Source organism: Scyliorhinus canicula, chromosome 13, assembly GCF_902713615.1.
Source record: "Scyliorhinus canicula chromosome 13, sScyCan1.1, whole genome shotgun sequence".
In the NCBI taxonomy this organism is placed as follows: Eukaryota; Metazoa; Chordata; class Chondrichthyes; order Carcharhiniformes; family Scyliorhinidae; genus Scyliorhinus; species Scyliorhinus canicula.
The window spans coordinates 146965983-146991002 of NC_052158.1; the positions used below are offsets into that span (position 1 = coordinate 146965983).

Sequence of the window (25020 nt, forward strand, 5' to 3'; positions counted from 1 at the left end):
AGTGAGTACACAGGGAAACACATCACACCCTCCACCTGGATTGTAGCAGACTGGTCCGTCAGTCTGAGTAGCTATAGCAGGATTAACAGGAGAGTCGAATCCAAGTAGGAGAATTGTTAACAGTTTAATAAACGTGTTAAAGCTATCTCCAAGTCTGAACCTTCCTTTGTCAGAGTGTACATCAAGGAAGCAGCTTATGCTACATCAAGAGCATAACAAAACACCCTCTACTGAGCGGAAGGATTTATTCCTATCTACCCTGTCTATGTCCCTCATGATCTTGTACATCTCAATCAAGTATTCCTCTTAGCCTTCCCTACATTCAAGAAAATAACCCCAGACTATCCAATCCCAGGTCATAGCTGAAATGCTCCAGCCCAGGCAACATCCTGATGAATCTCCTCTACACCCCCTTGAGTACAATCACTTCCTCCCTATAGTGACCAGAACTGCACACAGTACTCCAGCTGTGACGTAACCAGCTCCTTATGCAGTTCCAGCATAACCTTCTTGCTCTTGTCTTCTGTGCCTCGATTAATAAAGGCATGTATCCCATAGGCCTTTGTAACAATCTTATCTACTGTCCTGCTGCCTTCAGGGATCTTTGGACATTCACCCCGAGGTTCCTCTGTACTTCCCAATGATCTACCTTTCATTGTGTATTCCCTTGCCACGTTAGTCCTCCCAAAATGCATCACCTCGCACATTTCAGGGTTAAATTCCATTTAACAATAATAATCTTTATTATTGTCACAAGTAGGCTTACATTGACACTGCAATGAAGTTACTGTGAAAATCCCCTAGTCGCCACACTCCGGCGCCTGTTCGGGGTACACAGAGGGAGAATTCAGAATGTCCAAATGACCTAACAGCACGTCTTCCGGGACTTTTTGGAGGAAACCGGAGCACCCGGAGGAAACCCACGCAGACACGGGTAGAACATGCGGATTCCACACAGACAGTGACCCAAGCCGGGAATCGAACCTGGAACCCTGGAGCTATGAAGCAACAGTGCTACCCACTGTGCTACCGTGCTGCCCTTTGCCACTGTTCATCCATCTAACCAGCCTGCCTGTATCGTGCTGTAACCTAAGGCTTTCTTTTTCACTATTTACCACACCAATTTACCGATCATACCACTTACTTTCACTTCCAGATCATTTGTATACACGACAAACAGCACAGGACCCAGCACCGAATCCCTGCGCAATACCACTAGACTTGGGCTTCCAATCACAAAAACAGCCTTCAACAATCGCCCTCTGCGGCCTGCCACTAATCCAATTTTGGATCCAATTTGCCATGGTGGCATGGTGGTTGGCACTGCTGCCTCACAGCGCCATGTTCAATTCCGGCCTTGGAGGTGTGTGTGTGGAGTTTGCACGTTCTCCCTGTATCTGCGTGGGTTTCCTCTGGGTGTTCTGATTTCCTTCCACAGTCACGGGGGTTACAGGGATAAGATGAGGGAGTGGACCTCGGTGGGGTGCTCTGTCAGAGGGTCGGTGCAGAGTCAAGGGGCACACTGCTGCCACCTATGATTTATGGACTTGCCATTTTCCTGGCATCTCCAGTGAAATGTGCATTGCTTGATCATCACATTTTTCTTTGGCCCGAGGCATTTCTCAAGAGCACTTAAATATCAATTGGAGCCGGTATATTGTTCACCATTTTGCTCGTCAGTGCTTCGGAGAAATGGAGAGACAGCACTCAAGCCAGTTTGTGCGTGAATATGCTGCGGCAGTCAGTTGGAGTCTACGAATGGCCATAGACACCTCACTCCCTTGGTCAGAGGCAATTTTGCACAGTATGAGGAGCACCATTTCACATCAGGCATGGGACAGTGCAAAGAGGCAGGCCCTCACAACTTGAGCTTTCATCAAAATGCTTGAAGATGTCTGCAGCCTAAATGCTTTCAGCCTGGTTTCAGTTAATGATGACCACACCCTCAGGCTTGACCCACAGTGGAGTAGTGGACAGACGCACGTGATTGAACATCGAACAATTGAACACACCACCCTGGAGGAAGTTGATTGGAATTGTAAGAATGTGCATCTATCTCCTCATTAAAATATACTTCATCAAATCGCAGCCTTAACTTTCTACAGCAAATTTAATCGGTGAAAATGCCTCGACTTCATGAAACTCATTGGGAGCTTGAGGGTGATCTACTGTTTTCACAAAGCTAACCCTGAAACTGTGCAACCTGAAGTGCCTTGCAATTCACCAGGTATCTCTTTTCCTCGCCAAGCATTGTTTACTATCCGGAGGGTGGGAAGAGGGACCATTAAACTGTCTGTCATTCTGGCAGCAAATTCCCAGCCAATATATAGTTAGCACTTACTCAGTGACCATCCAGTTGATTAACAAGTTAATTCCCAATGGGCTTGCTGTTTTAAAGTGGAAACAAAACGGTTACATTTCAGTTGGATTAAAAAGTGATCTTTCAATACTACTCACCCAATATCTAACACTGCACTCCCACTCTCCTCCAATTCCACTTTAAACGTTTTCACTCTGCTGGAATTCACTTGCCCAGGCCTCTCTGTGCTCTGACAGATGTACCACGAATAAATAACTTTCAGATACACATCAGTTTAAACTGGTCAGTCAAGCCCCAACCACACACACTATCGAATTAAAATTGAGGCAATGACTTCTGTCATGATATGCAGACATGCAGATAATGATATACAGACAGGCAGTTAATGAACATAGAGACCAGGACATGACCAATAAGCAGGCAGGACACTCAGGGGTGGTATCTCACTATAAAAGGCACAAGGCACTCACACTCCGCCTCTTTCCACTGATGAACAACTACAGAGTGAGCCAGGGTGTATGTGGAAGCCAGCTGCTTACCTCATCCCACGGCATCCGAGCCCCTGGCGGGCGTCGTCTGGGGGCTCTCGGGCCGGAGGCCCCGGCTCACGTGTCAGTGGCACATGGACAGCTGTGTTGCCCTGTCCCGTGTGCTGACCCGAGATTCTGTCTCATCAAAGGGGTGGGAATCGGAACAGCTGGTGGCCAATATCCCTGCTCCATGCGATGGGTGCAGGTTGGCACCCTGCGCCCCCTTCTCCTAATCAGTGCCCTTAGGGCTCTGGGGTCCACCTTGGAATGGAGGGGCAGCTGGTTTGAGCCCCTGCTGTCCCTGCATCATCTGGCTCTCCTAGCCCTGGCGGTTCCCCATAGTCTGCACCATGGTGTCATAGAATCATAGTTACAGTGCAGAAGGAGGCCATTCGGCCCATCGAATCTGCATGGCCCTTGGAAAGAGCACCACACCAAAGCCCACACCTCCATCCCATCCCCCTTATCACAGTAATCCCACCTATCCTTTTTGGACACTAAGGGCAATTTAGCATGGCCAATCTCCCTAACCCGCAGGTGTTTGGACTGTGCAAGAACATGCACACTCCACACAGACAGCGACGCAAGCCGGGAATCGAAACTGGGACCCTGGAGCTGTGAAACAACTGTGCTAACCACTGTGCTACAATGCCGTCCACCGTGTCGATGCTCCTCGGTGACTGGGATATGCTCCGCAGTTCCTCAGCCATGCCCACCTGCGACTGGGACCAGGTCCGCAGCCCCTCTGCCATTCCCATCTGAGAGCGGGCAGTCTCCTGCAGAACCTCATCAATGTCGGTCTGGTACTGGGTCACATCCCCCAGCTAGTCGGACATTCTGCTGAGACCCTCGGCCATGGCCGCCACCGACTGCGCGGCGCCTTGGACACCATCACTTATGGTGCCGACATCGTGCTCCAGACTCTCCACTGCGGCCGCCATCCTGGCAGTGTTGGCCTCGGCTATGGATCTGCTGGACTGATGCTGACATCTCCCCCTGAATGACCAGGTTGGTTCCTATCGTCTACATCAGCTCCGGGTACCTCCCTCTGTACCACAGACTCAGCGTCATGTTGGGACCCAGCTGGGTCCTGGATTCCAGCACACCTCAGACTGCTGTCTCACGAGGGGGTTCCTGCCTCCACCTGATGTGCATCACCAGCCATGTGATGCTCAGCAGATTGCGCCCCAGCACAACATGTCAACAAACATGTCCCACCAAGGTGGGTGTACCTGTGCTGGTGGAGAGTGAAGATGACAGCTGTGCCACAACTACAGCTGCATCCTCGGAGCTCTCCTCTGAGGTGTTCTCCCTGGAGTCAGGAGAGGGTGCCGCCCGCGATGGGCCGGCATCGTCGGCTGGAGGAACTGCGGGAGAATGGACATGCGGTCAGTGGGAGGGATGGGTCAGTCAATAAGGCAATAACAGCTCACGTTTGACAGGTCCTCCGGATGGAGCCCAGTGGTTCCTTAGCACTGGGGCGTCCACCAGCCTCCGAATGGCTGACCGATCTGTCGTTGGCCACCTCAATTACCTCCAGGGTGCGCTCCTCAAAGGAGGTGAGGATTCTTATGTCCGGCATCGCTCCACCAGTCTGGGCCCTCTACCGATGATGATGGTAGAGCTTTTCCTGAGGAGATATAGAGAGGGAGTCGTTAGCCACACGCGTGGTTCACAGTGAAGGGAGAGAGGTTGTGAAGGAGGCATTGTGGGGGCAGGGGGGGAGGTTGAAGGGGGGTTGATGAAGGGCTGGGGGTCGCATGAGGCGTTGGGGGCTGCATGCTCCCAGCAGATGGGGGGGGGGGGAAGGTGGGCTGGTGTCTACTTGCTTGTGCTGCCCGGTGCAGGTCGTTGACCTTTTTCCGGCACTGGAGGTCGTCCCTCCTTATCACACTCCCCGAGCTTACAGCTGCCGCCACCTCATCCCAGATAGCACTGGCTGCCTTGTAGCTGACAATCCAAGACCCTCGGGGGAACAGGACATCCCACCTGGCCTCCACTGCGTCCAGGAGCCTCTCTAGGTCAGCGTCCCTGAATAAGAACATAAGAACATAAGAACTAGGAGCAGGAGTAGGCCATCTGGCCCCTCGAGCCTGCTCCGCCATTCAATTAGATCATGGCTGATCTTTTGTGGACTCAGCTCCACTTTCCGGCCCGAACACCATAACCCTTAATCCCTTTATTCTTCAAAAAACTATCTATCTTTACCTTAAAAACATGTAATGAAGGAGCCTCAACTGCTTCACTGGGCAAGGAATTCCATAGATTCACAACCCTTTGGGTGAAGAAGTTCCTCCTAAACTCAGTCCTAAATCTACTTCCCCTTATTTTGAGGCTATGCCCTCTAGTTCTGCTGTCACCCGCCAGTGGAAACAACCTGCCCGCATCTATCCTATCTATTCCCTTCATAATTTTAAATGTTTCTATAAGATCCCCCCTCATCCTTCTAAATTTCAACGAGTACAGTCCCAGTCTACTCAACCTCTCCTCATAATCCAACCCCTTCAGCTCTGGGATTAACCTAGTGAATCTCCTCTGCACACCCTCCAGCGCCAGTACGTCCTTTCTCAAGTAAGGAGACCAAAACTGAACACAATACTCCAGGTGTGGCCGCACTAACACCTTATACAATTGCAACATAACCTCCCTAGTCTTAAACTCCATCCCTCTAGCAATGAAGGACAAAATTCCATTTGCCTTCTTAATCACCTGTTGCACTTGTAAACCAACCTTCTGTGACTCATGCACTAGCACACCCAAGTCTCTCTGAACAGCGGCATGCTTTAATATTTTATCGTTTAAATAATAATCCCGTTTGCTGTTATTCCTACCAAAATGGATAACCTCACATTTGTCAACATTGTATTCCATCTGCCAGACCCGAGCCCATTCACTTAACCTATCCAAATCCCTCTGCAGACTTCCAGTATCCTCTGCACTTTTCGCTTTACCACTCATCTTAGTGTCATCTGCAAACTTGGACACATTGCCCTTGGTCCCCAACTCCAAATCATCAATGTAAATTGTGAACAATTGTGGGCCCAACACGGATCCCTGAGGGACACCACTAGCTACTGATTGCCAACCAGAGAAACACCCATTTATCCCAACTCTTTGCTTTCTATTAATTAACCAATCCTCTATCCATGCTACTACTTTACCCTTAATGCCATGCATCTTTATCTTATGCAGCAACCTTTTGTGTGGCACCTTGTCAAAGGCTTTCTGGAAATCCAGATATACCACATCCATCGGCTCCCCGTTATCTACTGCACTGGTAATGTCCTCAAAAAATTCCACTAAATTAGTTAGGCATGACCTGCCTTTAACGAACCCATGCTGCGTCTGCCCAATGGGACAATTTCTATCCAGATGCCTCGCAATTTCTTCCTTGATGATAGATTCCAGCATCTTCCCTATTACCGAAGTTAAACTCACTGGCCTATAATTTCCTGCTTTCTGCCTACCTCCTTTTTTAAACAGTGGCGTCACGTTTGCTAATTTCCAATCCACCGGGACCACCCCAGAGTCTAGTGAATTTCGGTAAATTATCACTAGTGCATCTGCAATTTCCCTAGCCATCTCTTTTAGCACTCTGGGATGCATTCCATCAGGGCCAGGAGACTTGTCTACCTTTAGCCCCATTAGCTTGCCCATCACTCCCTCCTTAGTGATAACAATCCTCTCAAGGTCCTCACCTGTCATAGCCTCATTTCTATCAGTCGCTGGCATGTTATTTGTGTCTTCCACTGTGAAGACCGACCCAAAAAACCTGTTCAGTTCCTCAGCCATTTCCTCATTTCCCATTATTAAAACTCCCTTCTCATCCTCTAAAGGACCAATATTTACCTTAGCCACTCTTTTTTGTCTTATATATTTGTAAAAACTTTTACTGTCTGTTTTTATATTCTGAGCAAGTTTACTCTCATACTCTATCTTACTCTTCTTTATAGCTTTTTTAGTAGCTTTCTGTTGCCCCCTAAAGATTTCCCAGTCCTCTAATCTCCCAGCAATCTTTGCCACTTTATATGCTTTTTCCTTCAATTTGATACTCTCCCTTATTTCCTTAGATATCCACGGTCGATTTTCCCTCTTTCTTCCATCCTTCCTTTTTGTTGGTATAAACCTTTGCTGAGCACTGTGAAAAATCGCTTGGAAGGTTCTCCACTGTTCCTCAACTGTTCCACCATAAAGTCTTAGCTCCCAGTCTACCTTAGCTAGTTCTTCTCTCATCCCCTTGTAATCTCCTTTGTTGGGACTGGTCCCCTTGCCGCCATTATTGCGAGCTGGCTGGGGTTGGCTGAGCAAGTGCAGCTTAAGTGCGCTCCACCTTGTTAGTGGGGGTCCCGACGAATCAGCTGGTGAGTCTTCATTTGCTACGAGAAGCACGTGAGGCTTCGTTAAGTGGACCAATTAATGTTGAATTGCATTGCCGGCCTCGCCGGGCCGAGTACTGGGAAGATCACGACAGCTCCCGCTCACTACCACACGTGGAAATACATCCGGAGAATTACGGAAGGTTCAGTGCAGAATGACAAAATCACTTCTTCAAATTCACAATGGCTGCAATCTACCGACCGCGTTGTGCTTGACCGGAAGCGCGACACAGCCGGTTGATGCCGGGTGAAGCCTTCCTGGCAGCAAGTACTCTGGGCGAGATCCTCTACCAGATCTCGCGAGGTGTCAAAATCAGGATCCCACCCACAGTGGCTGTGAACAAGCCTTTTTAAAGCTATTAAAGTTTTAAACATACTAAAGCGAGCTCACCCGGAATCTACCGGCCTCCCCAGGATGGCCCCAGCCGGACGCTGTTCAGTATTGGTCGCAGGCCCTTGGGTGGTCAGGCACAGGACAGGATGACCCGTGGCCCTTCCCCTGGAATGTGGCACCTCAGCACTGCCAGGCTAGCACCTTGGCACTGCCATCCTGGCACTGCAAAGGTGTTCAGGTTACACTGCAAAGCCGACAGGAGCATTGCTAGGTTGGCAGTGTGGCAAGGGTGCCCAGGTGCCCAGGTATTGAAGGGTGGGGGGCTGGGAAGTGGGAGGGCCTGTAAAGGGGTGTGGAGGTGGTCTGAAGAGAGAGGGGCCCAAGGACGTTGTCACTTGGGAGTGGTGTGTGGAATAATGCCCATATGTGTGGTAGTTGACATTGCCCATGTGTGGGGGACGCACAAGCTCACTTAAAGATGGCGGGGCAATCTCTGGGGAACCAGTCTGGCCAGTGAGTTCAGCTCTCCAGTGATGCAAATAATTCTATGTGTGGTCAAACCCAGTGAGAAACTCCCCAGATCCCAAAGAAGTGACTAATTGCATAATCAAAGACGCCTCCCACCCAGCTTACTCACTCTTCCAACATTTTCCATCGGGCAGGAGATACATCGGTCTGAGAACACGCACGAACAGACTCAAAAACAGCTTCTTCCCCACTGTTACCAGACTCCTAAATGACCCTCTTATTGACTGACCTCATTAACACTACACCCTGTATGCTTCATCCGATGCCAGTGTTTATGTAGTTACATTGTGTACCTTATGTGGCCCTATTATGTATTTTCTTTTAATCCCTTTTCTTCCTATGTACTTAATGACCTGTTGAGCTGCTTGCAGAAAAATTCTTTTCACTGTACCTCAGTACACGTGACAATAAACTAATCCACTCCAATCCAAGTGTGGTTAGACAGGGGTGGGGAACTCGCTGGCAGAGCTGGTGGGAAACTCCCAGCAAAACCCGCCACAAATGACACTTAGAAACATTTGTTAGATCGCACCCAATATCAGTAATATCAGCTGTGACTCGCATGATAACTTTTTCAGCTTTTGTTATTCCTCATGACAGTTTTTAAACAGTTACATATACCTCTTGATTATAGTTGCTAGGGTCATAATTCATTTTCCCAGTCCTGTGAAAAGGCGAAGGAAATAGAATGCAACTCTTTAACAGCACCAAAGTTTAGCACACTGGGCTAAATCGCTGGCTTTTAAAGCAGGCCAGCAGCACGGTTCGATTCCCGTACCAGCCTTCCCGAACAGGCGCCGGAATGTGGCGACTTGGGGCTTTTCACAGTAACTTCATTGAAGCCAACTCGTGACAATAAGCAATTTTCATTTCATTTCATGTTCAAGTATTCATCATGCAAATGAGTAGGCGATAACATGCCCACCAACAGTGTCATCTTTGTTTATATTTGCTCATCAGAATGCAGTTCAACTCACCCAAAATAGCCAAAAAGCTATTTCTATTGACCAAAATGTGTGATGGGTCTGACTGTCAACAACACCAGCGTGAAGGATCTGAGTGTTGGTGTCATCTCTGAATTGAGGCATTTAAATAGGGTTTGATAGGATAGACGCAGGGAAGATCTTTGTACATGGGTTGGTGGGGGGGGGAGGGGGATATAATTATGCATATGAACAAAGAAAAGTACAGCACAGGAACAGGCCCTTCGGTCCTCCAAGCCTGTGCCGACCATGCTGCCCGTCCAAATTAAAATCTTCTACACTTCCTGGGTCCGTATCCCTCTATTCCCATCATATTCATATATTTGTCAATATGCCCCTTAAATGTCACTATCGTCCCTGCTTCCACCACCCAGAGAGTGGTTAGAATGCGGAACACACTATCACAAGGAGCAGTTGAGGTGAATATCATGGATGCACTGAAGGGAAAAGTACGTGAGGAAGAAAGAAATACGAGGTTGTGCTGATAGGGCCAGATGAAGAGCGCTGGGAGGGGACTGCTCATTTGCAGTATAAATACCCGCATGGATCAGTTGGGCCGAATGGCCTGTTTCCGTGTTGTAGATTTACTGCTAAAGGCTGGGGTGGCATCAATGAAAAGTGCTTCTATTTTCTCCCTCTTCTGTATACCCTGGGAAGTTTAGTATCTGTATAATGTCAAAAGATGATGGGCACGATTTTCCGGGCATTCCTGCCAGCGGGATCTTCCGGTACCAGCAACTCTCCTCCCCCACCCCCCCAGATTCATCAGCAGTGGAGGTTGACATTGGCGGGACTGGTGGACTCACCGCAAAACACAGCATGGTGCAAGGTGGGGGGGGGGGGGGGAGAGGCAGAAAATCCCACCTCACGTCATTTTGTTGCTGATCATTTTGTTGGCGGCACAGTGTTTAGCACTGCAGCCTCACAGCTCCAGGGTCCCAGGTTCAATTCGGGCCTCGGGTGACTGTCTGTGTGGAGTTTGCACTTTCTCCCCGTGTCTGCGTGGGTTTCCTCCGGGTGCTCCGGTTTCTCTCCTCCCCCCCCCACCCCCCACACTGTCCAAAGAAGTGCAGGTTAGGTGGATTGGCCACGCTAAATTGCCCTTTAGTGTCCAAAAGGTTAGGTGGGGTTACTGGGTTACAGGGATTGGTGGAGGCATGGGCTGCTCTTTCCAAGGGCCGGGTGCAGACTCGATGGGCCGAATGGCCTCCTTCCGCCCTGTAGGTTCTATGGTTTTGAAAGCTGAACATTGCGGGCTTATCTTTGAGTGGCTTCACTGTGTATACGTATCTAAGGCCTTGGCCTAGGGCTCAACACCAGTCAAATGGTAGCTCAACTGGAAATGTTAACTTCAGAATTTGGAGTGGTGATATGTCAGAGGAGGACAGCTTTTACTCTCGCTTAACCTGCTGGTAATTGTCTGAATCCTACACTGGTGCAGCTGGATATTTTGTTGACACAGCATTCGCAGAGACCTATTCACTCTATTTCTGTCTGTTTCACAAAGTGAACTGGGATTTGTTGAAGAGAAGCGGTATCCTTTTTTAAAAAAATCAAAACTGTACTGCACAATACAGTCAAATACAGACTACAGCAGTTCAAGATTAAGGCCTAAAGACACTAGATCAGTTAAGAATTGGGTAATCAGTGCTGGCCGTGCTAGCAACACCCACATGACAGGAAAAGATCACAAAGCATGATTAAAATAAAATTGTCAAAACTCTTCTTTCCTCTTGTAAAGGTAGGAACTTTAATTTGATGTATTTTATCCAGTCCTCGTAGTAGAATCAGAGAATGATACAGCACAGAAAGAGGTCATTTGGCCCACAGTGCCTCTGCCAGCTCTTTGGTAGAACAATCCAAATAATTCCACTCTCCTCTTTTTCCATAGCCTGTATAATCTTTTCCTTGCTCCTGTGAAGGAAAGTTCTCATGGAGCAAGAAGATAGGGCATGTGACCCTTTTTTTCCAGATTGCCTGACTTCGAGCTAATAGTTGTGAATTCAGACGATACAGTTTTTTGTGTTCTTTTCCCTTCCTGCTTGACCCATCTGGCCACAACTCTCTGTCTTCATAAAGGACACAGCGGAAATTAAGGACCCGACATCCAGGGATAGTGTGGGCACAGAGCACCCTATCCTCAAGGCATTTCATACTGAACTCTAACCTTGATAGAGTGGCTTCAGTCTTGAAACGCAAAGGGGAGGCCTCTGATATGCCAGAGGAAAGATGGGTCCCTCTTCATTTTAAATATACCTGTGTTTGTTGTTCTTACTGTGTTACAGTGCATGGGAAAATTGGGAGAGATTGCTGACCAACCCCAATATTCTACCTTATTACAGCCATCAAATCTGTCTGGTTAACAATCACATCCCAGCAGCATCCTCCCATTTTTAGACATTGACTTTTGTAGTCATGGAGAACGATTTGCTCACTTTCTTAACTGGTTTACAGTCGATGGATTACTGACTGTTGCACAGAAAAAAAACTTTCATGGAAATATTCTAAGCAGTGGAAGTTTATTGCCAACATTAAGTTGCCAGCAATGTAATTCTCCTGAGGAAGGAGCAGTGCTCCGAAAGCTAGTGTTTGAAACAAACATGTTGGACTTTAACCTGGTGTTGTAAGACTTCTTACCAGCAATGTTGTAAGGATTTAGTTAACAAGCCGTACTTATTAATCACAGGATGAGACTTCAAGTCACGAATGCAATCAGCGAATGATTCTTCTGTACGGAGTGGGGAAGCAGAGGGACGAAGCCCGGCACCAGCTGAAAAAGATTATCAAAGATATTCTGAAAATACTGAACAAGAAAAGTACAGCAGAAACCAGTGAGTCCCGTTTTACTGATGTTAGCAGCGGTCAATTTCATCCTCTGTATGGCACCTTGCAGCGTTTAAGGAACTTGTTTGATTAATGTGCTGTTTTGCTGTCATTGTCCCCTGTTTGTGCAGCTGGTGATGAGGGACAAAAATCGAAGAGGACCAAACAGGAAGCCCCCCTAACCCTGGAGACTATTTTTGCCAAACTTCAACAATTGTCCTATTTCGACCAACATCAGGTGACGTCCCAGGTACGGAGATGCTGTTCCATTCTCACTGATGCATTAATACTGTACCATTAACAGCAGCAGGTTTGCCAAGAGCGCCAGTAAGGTTTCATTGACTCTGTTTACACAGGCCCCATTATTCAATAATAACCGTTTATTGTCGCAAGTATTAAGTGAAAAGCCCCTAGTCGCCACATTCCAGCGCCTGTTGGGGTAAGCTGGTACAGGAATTGAACCCATGTTGCTGGCCTTGTTCTGCATCACAAACCAACTGTCAAGCCCACTGAGCTAAATCAGCGTCATAATTTTGTTCTCTTCTCAGAATCATTACAATGTGGAAGGGGCCATTCGGCCCATCGTGTTTGCGACAGCAAAAGGGCACTATGACTTTGTGTTATTGCCCTGCCTTTTCCCCATAACCCTGCACATTATTGCCATTCAAGTAATCATCTGATGCTCTCTTGAATGCCTCGAATATACCTTCCTCCACCACACTTCCAGCCAGTGCATTCCAGACCACTCGCTGTGTGAAAAAGCTTTTTCTTGCATTGCTTTTAATTCTTTTGCAAATCACTTTCAACCTGTGCCCTCTCATTCTCGCCCCTTTAAAGAGAGGGAACAGTTTCTCCCTATCAACTTTCTCCTGCCAGTTCATGATTTTTGACATCTCCATCAAATATCTCTTAATGAGTATTGGTCAGCCTTAAAATATTTCTGATTTCTGGAATTTTCACCCACGTGAGGTCCATTTGGCACAATTAGTGAAGTAGGCCTAGATTATTCTTGGAGCACTCATCAATAATTCGGATGGAAACCCCCCCATCGTTCTTTCAGTCCTGGGCCACTGGAATAGAAAATCTGGATCCAAATTGAATGTTACAAACCAAAACTACAAGTCGACAAATTTGCAGTCGCCTTTTACCAAGACCGGACTTACTGACGGATAAGGAAGTTGGGATTCCTGGCTCATTATAACTTTATTGAAAGCCTTATCTCCTCTATCCACACAATCTTGTCGAAGGTGTATATGGAATACAGTCCCTGCTGCTTCGGTAGAATTATAGAATCCTTACACTGCAGAAGGAGGTAATTCAACCCACCGAGTATGCACAGACCCTCCGAAAGAACACTCTAACCTACACATCTTTGGGCACTAAGGGACAATTTAGCATGGCCAATTCACCTAATCTGCACATCTTTGGGTACATATCTAGGGGCTGGTTTAGCACACTGGGTTAAATCGCTGGCTTTGAAAGCGGACCAAGGCAGGCCAGCAGCACGGGTTCAATTCCCATACCAGCCTCCCCGAACAGGCGCCGGAATGTGGCGACTAGGGGCTTTTCACAGTAACTTAATTTGAAGCCTACTTGTGACAATAAGTGATTTTCATTTCATATCGCAGCATAACATTGCAGGTCTCTGGAGATGGGGCAGGAGAGTGGGACTAATTGAGTAGCTCTTTCATGCACAATGGGCTGAATGGCACCCTGTGCAATAAGATTCTATGACCTTTTCTTTGGGCAAATGGCACTTTAGCCATTTGGCTATTTGCACTGAATACGATTATGAACACATTTAGCAGGCTGGCTATTTCGGAGAGATTCGGTATGCTTTTTGCATCTTTCTAAAATGTGGTTCAGTGCTGATAACTATTGGCCTAAATGCCTCTAAATAGTGCCTACCGGCCCTTATCAGTTGTCGCGGCTTGAAGAATAACTGAAGTTAGCCCCCATTTTCTAAACGTGGGATCACCCAATTCAAGCAGATTGATCAATGTAGGTTTCCATTTGAATGGCTTTGACTCTCGCAGTACAGTCCCTGCCACTTTATTCTTCTCCTTTTCCACATTTTCTCCCAGATTTGCACCACACCAATAAACAATAATCAGTAACGAATGCAATGGCAATCCCCATATCAATAACAACAATCCCATCCTCCCACCAAACACCCAAACATTAGCCCCCAAACATTAACATAAACAAATGACCAAAAGGAATCAGGAATCACCCATAGTCACCATGAACACATACATTCCCCTCTCCCCTAATCTCCCAATCCCCCCCTAATATTCAATGTAATCAAATCTCAAAAGTGCACAATGATTAACGCCCAGGAATTGTAGAATCCCTCCATCCTTCCCCTCAGTTCAAATTTTACCTTCTCAAAATTCAAAATTTCCAGCAGGCCCCCCCGCCACGCCAGGACACAGGGTGGAGAGGTCGATCTCCACCCTAACAGGATCCGCCTTTGGCTGATCAACGAGATGAAGGCTACAACATCTGCCTCCGTGCCCGTTTCCATCCCCAGCTGGTGACACTCCGAATATGGCTCCCGAGGGCCCGGGGCCAGTTTCACATGCACCATTTTAGAGATTACCCTAAAAACCTCCTTTCAGTAATCCTCCAGCTTTGGACAGGACCAAATCATATGAACATGGTTTGCGGGGCCCACCACGCAACCTTCACACACATCTTCTACCCCCTCAAAGAGCTGCCTCATCCTCGCCCTTGTAAGGTGTGCTCTACATACCACCTTCAGCTGTATCAGCCCCAACCTCACACAGGAGGTGAAGGTGTTCACCATCCGGAGCACCTCACACCAGAATCCCTCCTCCATACCCTTCCGCAACTCTTCCTCCCGCTTTGCCTTTATCTCTTCCAGCGGTGCCTTCTCCTCTTCTAAAATAGCCCCGTAAACCACCAATACTTACCCCCTTCTCCATTCCCCCTGTCGTCAGCACCTCCTCCAGCAATGTGGAAGCCGGCTCTACTGGGAAGCTCTGTATCTCCCTTCTGGCAAAGTCCTGACCTGCATGTATCTAAATATTTCCCCCTGCTCCAGCCCGTACTTCGCTCCCAGCTCCTTCAATCCTGCAAACCGACCCCAAGAAACAAATCCTGCAAACCAACCTTCAATCCTGCAACCCAAACAGTCCCTGCCACTTTATAACTAGAAAAGGATAAGGACATCTCAAGACACTACCCACACTCCCATGTGCTTTAACTTTACATAGTAACCTGCTTTGTGAGACCTTGTTGAAAGCTTTCTGAAAGTCTAAATAAATCTCATGAACCGGTTCTCCCTGGTCAACTAGTTGCATCTTCAAAAAATTCTCGTCAATTTGTCAAGCATGGTTTCCCTTTTGTAAATCCATGCTGACTTTCTCTGATTATTCCACTGCTTTCCAAATGCTGTGCTAAGCAATCCTTGATAATGGGCTCTAGCATCTTCCTTGCTACCGACGTCTATAGTTCCCTGTTTTCTCTCTGCCTCCCTCCTTGAATAGCGGGGTTATATTAACAACTCTCCAATCTGTAGGATCCATTCCAGAGTCAAAAGAATTTTGGAGCATGACCATCAATGGATATACTATTTCTAGGGCCTCTTCCTTAAGTACTCTGGGATGAAGATGATCAGACCCTGGAAATTTATCCGGCTTCAATCCCATTAATTACCCCCAAACTATTTCTCTACTAATACTAATTTCCTTCAGTTTCTCACTAAAACTTATGTTTCACAGAACTTCCAGTACATCATTCATGTCTTCCTTTGTGAAGACAGAAGCAAAGTATGAATTTAGTTCCTCAGCCATTTCTGTGTACCCCATTATGAATTCCTCCGTTTCTGACTGTAAGAGGCCTATATTAGGTTTTATATACCAATAGAAACTTTTACAGTCAGTTTTTATGTTACTTACTTTCATATTGTACTTTCCCCTTACTCGATTCCTTGGTCTGCCTTTAATGAAGTTTAAATCGTTCCCAATCCTCCGGTTTATTGCTTTTTGTTGCTAATTTGTATGCCTCGTCTTCGAATACTACCTATACTACTACCTAAAACTACCTATACTACTAATTTCCCTTGTAAGCCATGGTTTGGCCACAGTTCTCTTTCTACTCTTGTGCCAAATAAGAATAAACAACTTTTGGAGTTCAGCTATTCATTCCTTGAATGCCTACCATTGCCTCCCATTGTCCTTCCTTTCAATAACGTTTCCCAGTCCGTCATCGCCGGCTCATGCCTCATACCTTCATTGTTACCTTCATTGAGATTCAGGACTCAGAATCAACTATCTCACTATCCACCTTGATTTAGAATTCTATAAATTATGGTCACTCATCCCCAAGGGGTTTCTCACAACAAGACTGCCAACTAATTATTTGTCATCACACAACATCCACTCCAACATGGCCTGTTCCCTTGTTGGTTCCTCAAAGTATTGTTCCAGTGAACCATCCCGCATACACTCCAGAAATCCCTCCTCTGTTGTACTGTGACTAATTTGACACAGCCAATCTTTATGCAGATTTAAGTCACCCATAATCACAGATGTCCTTTTATCACATGCATCACTGAATTTGGGTCTAATGCTCAACCCGACATTGCCACTACAGTTTGGTGGTCTGTATACCCACCCTTATGAATGATTTTTGCCCATTATTGTTTCTTAACTCAACCCATACTGATCCCACATCATCTGTGCTAATATCTTTCCTCAATAGTGTATCAAAATCTTGTTTAATCAACAATGCAACTTCACCATCTTTCCTTTCCATCTTTTCCTTCCTAAAAACTGAATAGCCATCAATGTTTAGTTCCCATCCTTGGTCACCTTGGAGCCATGTTACCGTAATCCCCCGTGTCATATCCCTTTACATCTATCTGCGCAACTAATTCATCCATTTTAATTTCGAATGCTCCTTCTGTGCAGGTACAAAAATCTTAAGACTAGTCCTTTTAATGTTCCTTGTCCCGCCCTGACTATTTTGTTTTTATCTCTTTAAATTCCTGGACACAAGTGAGTCTGAAGGAATTTGCATCTACTGCATTTCGCAGTGCCTGTACTTAATTTTTGAATTGCTGTTTACATTATACTAATATGCAGCATTCCCACAGAAAAATCTTTAAAAGTCCAGATTAAATGTAGACAGCTAAAAGCATTTCAATCTGTGTTTGTGAACATATTTTTCAATCTTGGAATCCAAATGGTATTTTATTTCAAAAGAAGCTTTAGTATAAGCCCTTGTTACAGTTCCATTGACGCACTGGGCACAGTTGCACACAAATGTATCCAAATCCGAAACAAAATCCAAATCTTCTAAGGGCGGGATTCTCCGGCCGCGTCCGCCCGACGATTGGAGAATCTTGCCCGAGGTCAATGGACTTCTCCATTGTCCGCGTCTAGCCCGTGGCGTTCTTGCGGCGGGCGGGGTAGAAGAATCCAACCCCATGTTTCTGCAGAAAATTTGTTAATAATGGTGGCCATAGTTGCTGATGGAGGGAAACGTATTCGTGTGGACTTGCCTCTTTACATGAAACTATATCTTGAGAGATGTCATTGGGCTCCCCAGTGTATTTGTCTCTTTATTTCTTTTTTTTATCTTTGTATAAATTTAGAGTACCCAATTCATTTTTTCCAATTAAGGGGCAATTTAGCATGGCCCACCTACCCTGCATATCTTTGGGTTGTGGGGGCGAAACCCACGCAAACACGGGGAGAATGTGCAAACTCCACACGGACAGTAACCCAGAGCCGGGATCGAACCTGGGACCCCGGTGCCGCTGGGCAGCAGTGCTAACCACTGCGCCACCGTGCTGCCCAGTCTCTTTATTTCTGATATCATGGGCACATTAACCGCCTACCTCAGAGTACTCTTGTGAAAATAATAGATGGGTGCTCCTTTAAGTAACTCTGGTTCTTGTGGTTGAGCTATCACTTCACGGATCTGCATGCATATGGATATGTGCGCCTGCGGGAACAGCAAAACTCCTCCCTGCTCTGGCAGCAGAAGCCACGTAATATAGATGAGATAATGGGAGATGTAACATTTTTATTTAATACTGATGTAACTTATTTGATATGTGGCTATTAAAATGAAATAAAGCAGCTGGCTCCAGTGAAAGCTTGGCTGCTTGACCTCTTTGAATAGCCTTCAGTTGGCCATCGCTGCTGTCTATACTCAAAACAGTTTTGCAGAAACCTTTCATGTAGTGTTCCAATGGCTGGATTACAGTCAGAAAGTTCTTGTGCATCCTACTGTTGGAGTCAGAGGTCCCTGCTGTATAAACAATCTGGAAGGATTTTGAGCTGTACCACTAATCTTACGTACTGGAAATGCAACTTTACACTTGGTGGGAGGAACAAAAAAGCATTCATTTTAAATCTCCTTCCAGATTTCCAGTAATGTCCTGGAACAAATCACCAGCTTTGCCTCAGGAACTTCATACCATCTGCCTTTGGCACACCACATCCAGCTCATCTTTGACATGATGGAGTGCGCCCTTAATCTCAATGGTCTTATTGACTTTGCTATCCAGGTAAGACTGTCATAATGTGCTGTGTTCTGGAGCACTCCAACAATAAACCAAGGGCTTGGGACAAAGTTATTAGATGCTTGAACTTTAACATGGTGGTTGAGGATATGAGCTCTCCAGACTGTGAACAGCTGTGATCAAACATGCCCTCAGCCACTTGTTAGCCTTCACAGAATTACTGGCTCAGTAGATTCCCCTTTTCCTCTCTTTTATTTCAGCTCAGAGGGCCCAGGATTTGGAAATGCTCTCTCCAACTATAGCTGTGAGACGTTTTTTAGTGAGAAGTGGTGTTAATTTGGCATGCACATCTCTCGTGATTTAAGCTGAAGAGCTGAACATACTGGCGCTAAAATGGAGGTTCGCCCTGTTGTGGCTGCCATTCGCTCCCGTGAAACCCAGTGCAATACTTTCCTTCGCACCACAGCCCTGATGCATCATCCTTTGGGTGTGGCGTTAAACTGAGGCCCCATCTGCCCTCGCAGGTAGATGGAAAAGACCGCACAGTACTGCATCAGAGAAGAGCAGAGACGGCCTGGCCAATAATTATCCCTCAATCAGTGTCGCTGAAAGCAAGCTTTCTGGTCATTGTCACGCTGCTGTTTGTGGGAGCTTGCTGTGTACAAATTGAGTGCCCCTTTATCCCCCCATATTACAACAGTGACAACGCTTCTAATTTACTTGCTTGGCTGTAAAGCATTTTGGGATGTGCTGAGGTCATGAAAGCCCACTTGATGCTTTTTTTCTTTATTGGTTTATTCTTATCAATCCAACTAAAAATGAGCTGCTCCCCATTGTAAATGGGTAACCACCATGTTACTTTCCCAGAAAGCAGAAAGCATGTTGTTCAGATGGCAGAATGTTGAATTTTCCTGAACTGCTGGCTCGCCTAATGGATACATACCAATTCAAGATTTATATTATTGTGAGCTCATATCCTAAACAGGGTCTATTTATATATTTGTAGTTTCTGCACATCTTTGACGACTCAGCTGTTTCACTTTGTAAAGCGGGTCGATGAGGGAAAACCTGAGTAGGTGCTGGAGGCAATAAGGTTCTCATTTTCATCTCAATCTTTCCTTTCGTTTTTGGTCACCTTATCGCTTTGGAGCAAGATCACATCTTTCTCCGTTAGGTTCCCTCCACTTTCCTCATTCCCCTTTTCTCTCCTGAAGGAAGTGACTTTTTCTGGGTACCAGCCCCCCACACCCCAGCAGACCTGCAGCATCAAGTGGGCTTTGCAAATATGGGGGCCTTTGATGTTCAGTGTCAACAGCGCAGGACAGAGCAACCAAACGAAATCCCGACCCTGTCAGGCTTTTCTACCGACGGAGTTTCCAGCAGGTTGCCGAGCAGCGGAAAGTAGTGAAAGTCCTGAAGGATTCTGTTTTATTCCTTTCTCTGCCCGAACTAGGCCAATTGTCCCGTCACCACAGCTGCGGAGGTTTAAATCCGCTTTAAATGTGTGGAACTGTCCATCAAATCTGTCTCCCTTTGGCATGTGTGAATAAGTGGCACAAATAACTATTGCTGGAATATCAGTCAACAATGAAAAATCATTAAATCACCAGAAATAATTACTTTCTACTCTCTCGCATCCAGTTTATAGAATCATGTGCACAGAAAGAGGCCATTCAGCCCTTCGTCCCTGTGCTGGTTCAAGAAAGAGCTACCCAATTAGTCCCTCTCCCTGGGCATTGTACTCCTTTTCATGTACATGTACAAGTCAGTCACTGCTGGAACTGCTTTAGCCACCTTTTGAGGTTGTGGACATTCCAGATTATCGTGCCCTGTTGCATAAAAAAAATTCTCCTCATCTGCCCCCCCCGGCTGATGCTTTTGCTAATCATCTTAAATCAATGTCCTCTGATTACTGATCCTTCTGGTGGTGGAACTAGTTCCTCCTTATTTACACTATCAAAATCCCCCCTAACGAATTTGAACCTCTCCGCTGAATCCCTCCCTTTCCTTACTCTGATTGCAGGAGAACAATCCCAACTTCTGTCGTCTCTCCACATAACCCGGGCCCCTCATCCCTGGTTCCATTCTAGTAAATTGCCTCCACACCCTCTCCGGCGCTCTGCTTCCCTTTCTGGAGTGTGATGTCCAGAATTGGACGCGGTACTCCAGCTCGAGGCCCAACCAATGAATTGACAAACCTTTCGCCTGTGCTAATGACCTGATCTTGTGTGTTTCATCCAACCTCCTCAGTTGCTCAACGAATTAAGTGTGGTGGAAGCAGAGTTGTTGTTGAAATCCTCGAGCCTGGCTGGGAGCTACACCACGGGACTGTGCCTGTGCATTGTGGCCGTTCTACGACGCTACCATTCTTGCCTCGTGCTCAACCCTGACCAGACGGCACAAGTGTTTGAAGGGTGAGGAGTGGTGCTTGAACTTTGATAATTCCAAGCTTTTGCTGACTCACGGTAAAGTTACATCCACGGCCATGGTGAGGTTTAGTTCATTATAACTGGGTTTGTGCATTACTGATCAGACCATTACTGAGCATGAATTAACACCCAAACACAGTACATCATACACTGGGACATTTCCAAGGCCTTCCATTAGGATTACATCTACCCGATGCTTTATATAACCTCTGATGCCATTAAATGTAACTGTGCATAATTTAGACAGTTGTTGGACCTTTGTGTTCTTGCTGATTGCTGCACTCCTAACCTGCTGCTTTGAATCCTCCAATGTGCCATTGCCTGCTGATTCCCTGGCAACTCTCTTTCCACATCCTGTTTGAGTCGTTTGCTTCTACCACAGGCCACATCAAGATGATCAGCCAGGTCGACATGACATCCTATGTGATTCTGTCGATGGTGCGTTAGCTCTTTGTGACCTTTGACAGAGCCCACCAATCCAGCTTACTTCAATGTTCTCCTCCATGACACCCATCGCCCATGGTTTTGTGTGAAAGTTGTCATCAGTGGCTTGGCTGATGTACCCTAAACACTCTTCCATTCTGTTCTTAATTTATATGCTTCTGACACCCATGCTATCACTCTGGACTCCTCAATTGTTTCTGTATTGTTTGTATAGCAGTGGATTGTTAGTTGCATTACATTCTAGCTTATTTACAGTTAAAACAATGGCATGACCTTTTTGGTTCTCGACAATCCGGTTCCTCACTCAAACGGTCTCTGCTTCATTGTTAGAATCTGCATTACCTATTCTTCTGCACTGGCCTCCAGACAATACTAAAAGCCTTGACTTGTCCAGAACTATTTTCACGTCTTGCTTCCCTAGCTCTGCTCATTTGTCCTCACTAGTTATCATCAGTTTCACCGTCTCCCAACACATCAATTTCAAGAATCTTACCCCGATTTACAAATTCTTCGCTGCCCCGCTCTGCCCTCCTCTGGTCCTACATTGCATCTCACGTACTCCACACCCTTCTGACTCTCAGATTTTATGTGTCTTCCCTCATTCTCGGTGGCTACTTCTTGAGTTACCTCATGCCCCTGTGCTCTGGAATTCTCTTCCTTAAACCTCTCTCCCCTAAAAGATTAGCCCCCCCCCCCCCTTTCCATCAAAATCTCCTCGGAATGCAACCCCTTTGACCACCCCCTTTGGCCACATCCACTAACCCTACTCCCAATTGCTACCCAGTTTTCTATCTCTTCCCAGTTTTCTCCTGAAAGTGATGAGCATTTGGATGTTTCATTAATCAAAGGTGTCATGTTACTTGGTGGTATAGCACACCAAACAATCAACGCTGAGTGTAGAAACAGCCTGTTTGAGAGCCCAGCCTTGGGAATTGTAAGACAGTCACTGATACATATGGTGGGAGATACAATTTTGTGCATGAACACTTCAGATCAGGGTATGGTACCATTTCTGACACCTTGTATGACATTGCGATGAAGTTCAAAGTCACTCACTGTTTGCCTTTGAGTCTATTCTTATAGATGGCCGCGTTCTATACAGATGGGGGTTTCCTGGACAACAGTCAGCAAGTTTTAATATATAAAATCGCCATAGTCCTAGATGACCATAGGCTGCTTCTCCTTTGAAGGAAAGCGCTGACTGCTGGTGATTTAACCTGAGGGTCGCCACACCTCAGGCGAGGGGCAAGGTTGAGAAGGCGGGGCCTTCATGAATAACCACAGCCGGTACAGGATTGAACCCACACTGTTGGCCTTGCTCTGCATCACAAACTAGCTATCCAGCCAAGTGAGCTAAACCAGCCCCCAGTTATACTGGAAAATTCAATTATACTGGGCAAAACTGCCACTGATTGAAGCCCTCAAGTCTGTAGTTATTGGCTGTTCGGTAAAGTCAGGATACCTGAACAGTCTGTTTCTTTCATTCTGCTGTCTGATCCTCCCAACTTCCTTTCTGTATCCTCTCTCTTGCAGGCTATGTGGGGTAGTAAAGCATGTTGTCAATCCTTCAGAATGCTCCTCTCCCGAAAGATGCATTCTGGCCTACCTGTATGATCTTTATGTATCGTGCAGTCACTTAAGAAGCAAGTTTGGTGATCTTTTCAGGTGAGTACTTGACCTCCAGAACCCAAAAACTTTCCTTTCTGGGGCAACTGGCTGATCTCTTCAGACGTAAGAAAACGTTTCCTCAGTCAATACTTATACAGAACCAGGCATCGCCTCAAGTCGCTGAATAAACAAAACAGAGAGGCATGGCAGCCTGGTTGTAATGTCCAAATAATGGCTGTTTTTAATTGATAGAGTTTTCTGTTCCAAAGTTAATACAAATGGAATCTTAATAGAAGTGATTTTCATTGAAGGCATGTGCACATAAATAGGGGTGTTGATATATTTAAAGATTGATTGATTGATATTTATTGTCACATATACCACAGTGCAGTGAAAAGTATTTTTCTGCAGCCAAGGGAACGTACACAGTACGTACATATTAGACAAAAGAATAATCGTCACAGTACATTGACAAATGATACATCAACAAATAGTGATTGCTTACAGTGCGGAACAAGGGCCAAACAAGCAATACCAGAGCAGCATAGGGCGTCGTGAATGGTGTTCTTACAGGGGACAGATCAGTCCGAGGGGGAGTCGTTGAGGAGTCTAGTAGCTGTGGGGAAGAAGCTGTTCCTATGTCTGGATGTGCGGGTCTTCAGACTTCTGTATCTTCTGCCTGATGGACGGGTCAGGAAGAAGGCAACGCCTGGGTGGGAGGGGTCTCTGACAATGCTGTCTGCCTTCCTGAGAATAGTGGAACTTGAGAACTCTTGCCTTATTTGAGCTGTGCTGATTGTTTAAAGAGTGAATCTCGTGAAGGATTTGGGAGGAATTGAGCGCCAGTAACAGGATTTTCACCTCCACTTCACCAAGTATCGAGTTTGAATATTGCTGAGAATCGAGAGACATGTTGCCAAAGCTTTTCGGCATGCACTCATCTGGACAAATGCAAGGATGTCAAATTTGATTTGATTTCCATTCCCATTTCTTGTCACGTGTACCGAGGTACAGTGAAAAGTATTGAAATAAAAGCAAATTACTGAGGATGCTGGAATCTGAAAACAAAAAGAAAATGCAGGAAAATCTCAGCAGGCCTGGCAGCATCTGTAGGGAGAGAAAAGAGCGAACGTTTCAAGTCCAGATGGCCCTTTGGACTTGAAACAAGAGTGAAAAGTATTGTTCTGCGTACAGTCCAGGCAGATCGTTCCATACATGAAAAAATACAGGAATTACGATAAATACACAATACATAGACACAGACCCAGACATCGGGTAAAGCATACGGAATATAGTGCTACAACTATAGAGAAGAAACGGAGACATTTTGGAAGATTAATACGGTTATAAGAGGTTTAGGAAGAGAATCTGTGGGGGAAAGCTCGCAGAGAGTCACCATGCTCCAGTGCCATCTTGCTCAAACGCTCACCACAGTTTATACCACAGTAGAAAAGAATGCTGAGTGGTTGCCAAGTTGACTTTAATGGGCTGAGGCGCTATCATTGAAATTGAAGGAGAATTACAGGGTTCCCAAACTTCCGAGTAATTCAACAAAGGTTCAACGCTTAAACATATTCCTTGTTTACAGAGAAAATGTCCCTGGGTACGAATGTCTGTCACTTCCAGCAAGCACAAATGAGCCATGTTAAAATCTCAACTTTATTCTTTTTATGTTCGGTGTTAGTATAGCTATTAGCGCACTCAGGATTGTTCAGTGTGTGCTGCACCATCGTGGAATCATATCTAACAATAGATGTTTTGGAATGGATTTTGCAAGTGCGAGCTGGCTGAGTGCAGCCTGTGCTCCACCTATTACAAACAACTAAGGAAACATGCAATTTCATTCAGTCAGCCAATCATTGGGTGGTACGGCCAACACGTCTCTCTTTTTAGTAATATTCAAGTCCTGTGTTAGCAAGTATCTGTATATGTACAGAATTCCTCTATTGGTTGTGCATCATTGGGTCACAATCAACCAAAGATGGGTACTTCCTTTACCCATTGACTGTAGAGAGAGCTTTCAGATACCCTGAGATGGTGGAGGATGCTATATCAATGCAAACCTTGCTTTCTTTCTCCCACCTGTTAGATGTTAAATTGCCCTTAGTGTCCTAAAAGGTTAGTAGGGGTTATTGGGTTAAGGGGA

General features: G+C 46.1%; 1 protein-coding gene across 3 annotated transcripts in view; it reads left to right on the forward strand.

Moving 5' to 3' along the window:
- The window catches only part of LOC119975763 (mediator of RNA polymerase II transcription subunit 12-like protein), a 640706-nt gene that overhangs the window by 481581 nt on the left and 134105 nt on the right, over positions 1 to 25020 (forward strand). For all 3 annotated transcript variants that reach the window (XM_038815591.1, XM_038815593.1, XM_038815592.1), the window contains exons 17-21: positions 11758 to 11902; positions 12026 to 12144; positions 18295 to 18438; positions 20644 to 20807; positions 22800 to 22931. In XM_038815591.1, the coding sequence (XP_038671519.1) occupies positions 11758 to 11902; positions 12026 to 12144; positions 18295 to 18438; positions 20644 to 20807; positions 22800 to 22931 (704 nt within the window). The remainder of the gene's footprint in view (positions 1 to 11757; positions 11903 to 12025; positions 12145 to 18294; positions 18439 to 20643; positions 20808 to 22799; positions 22932 to 25020) is intronic.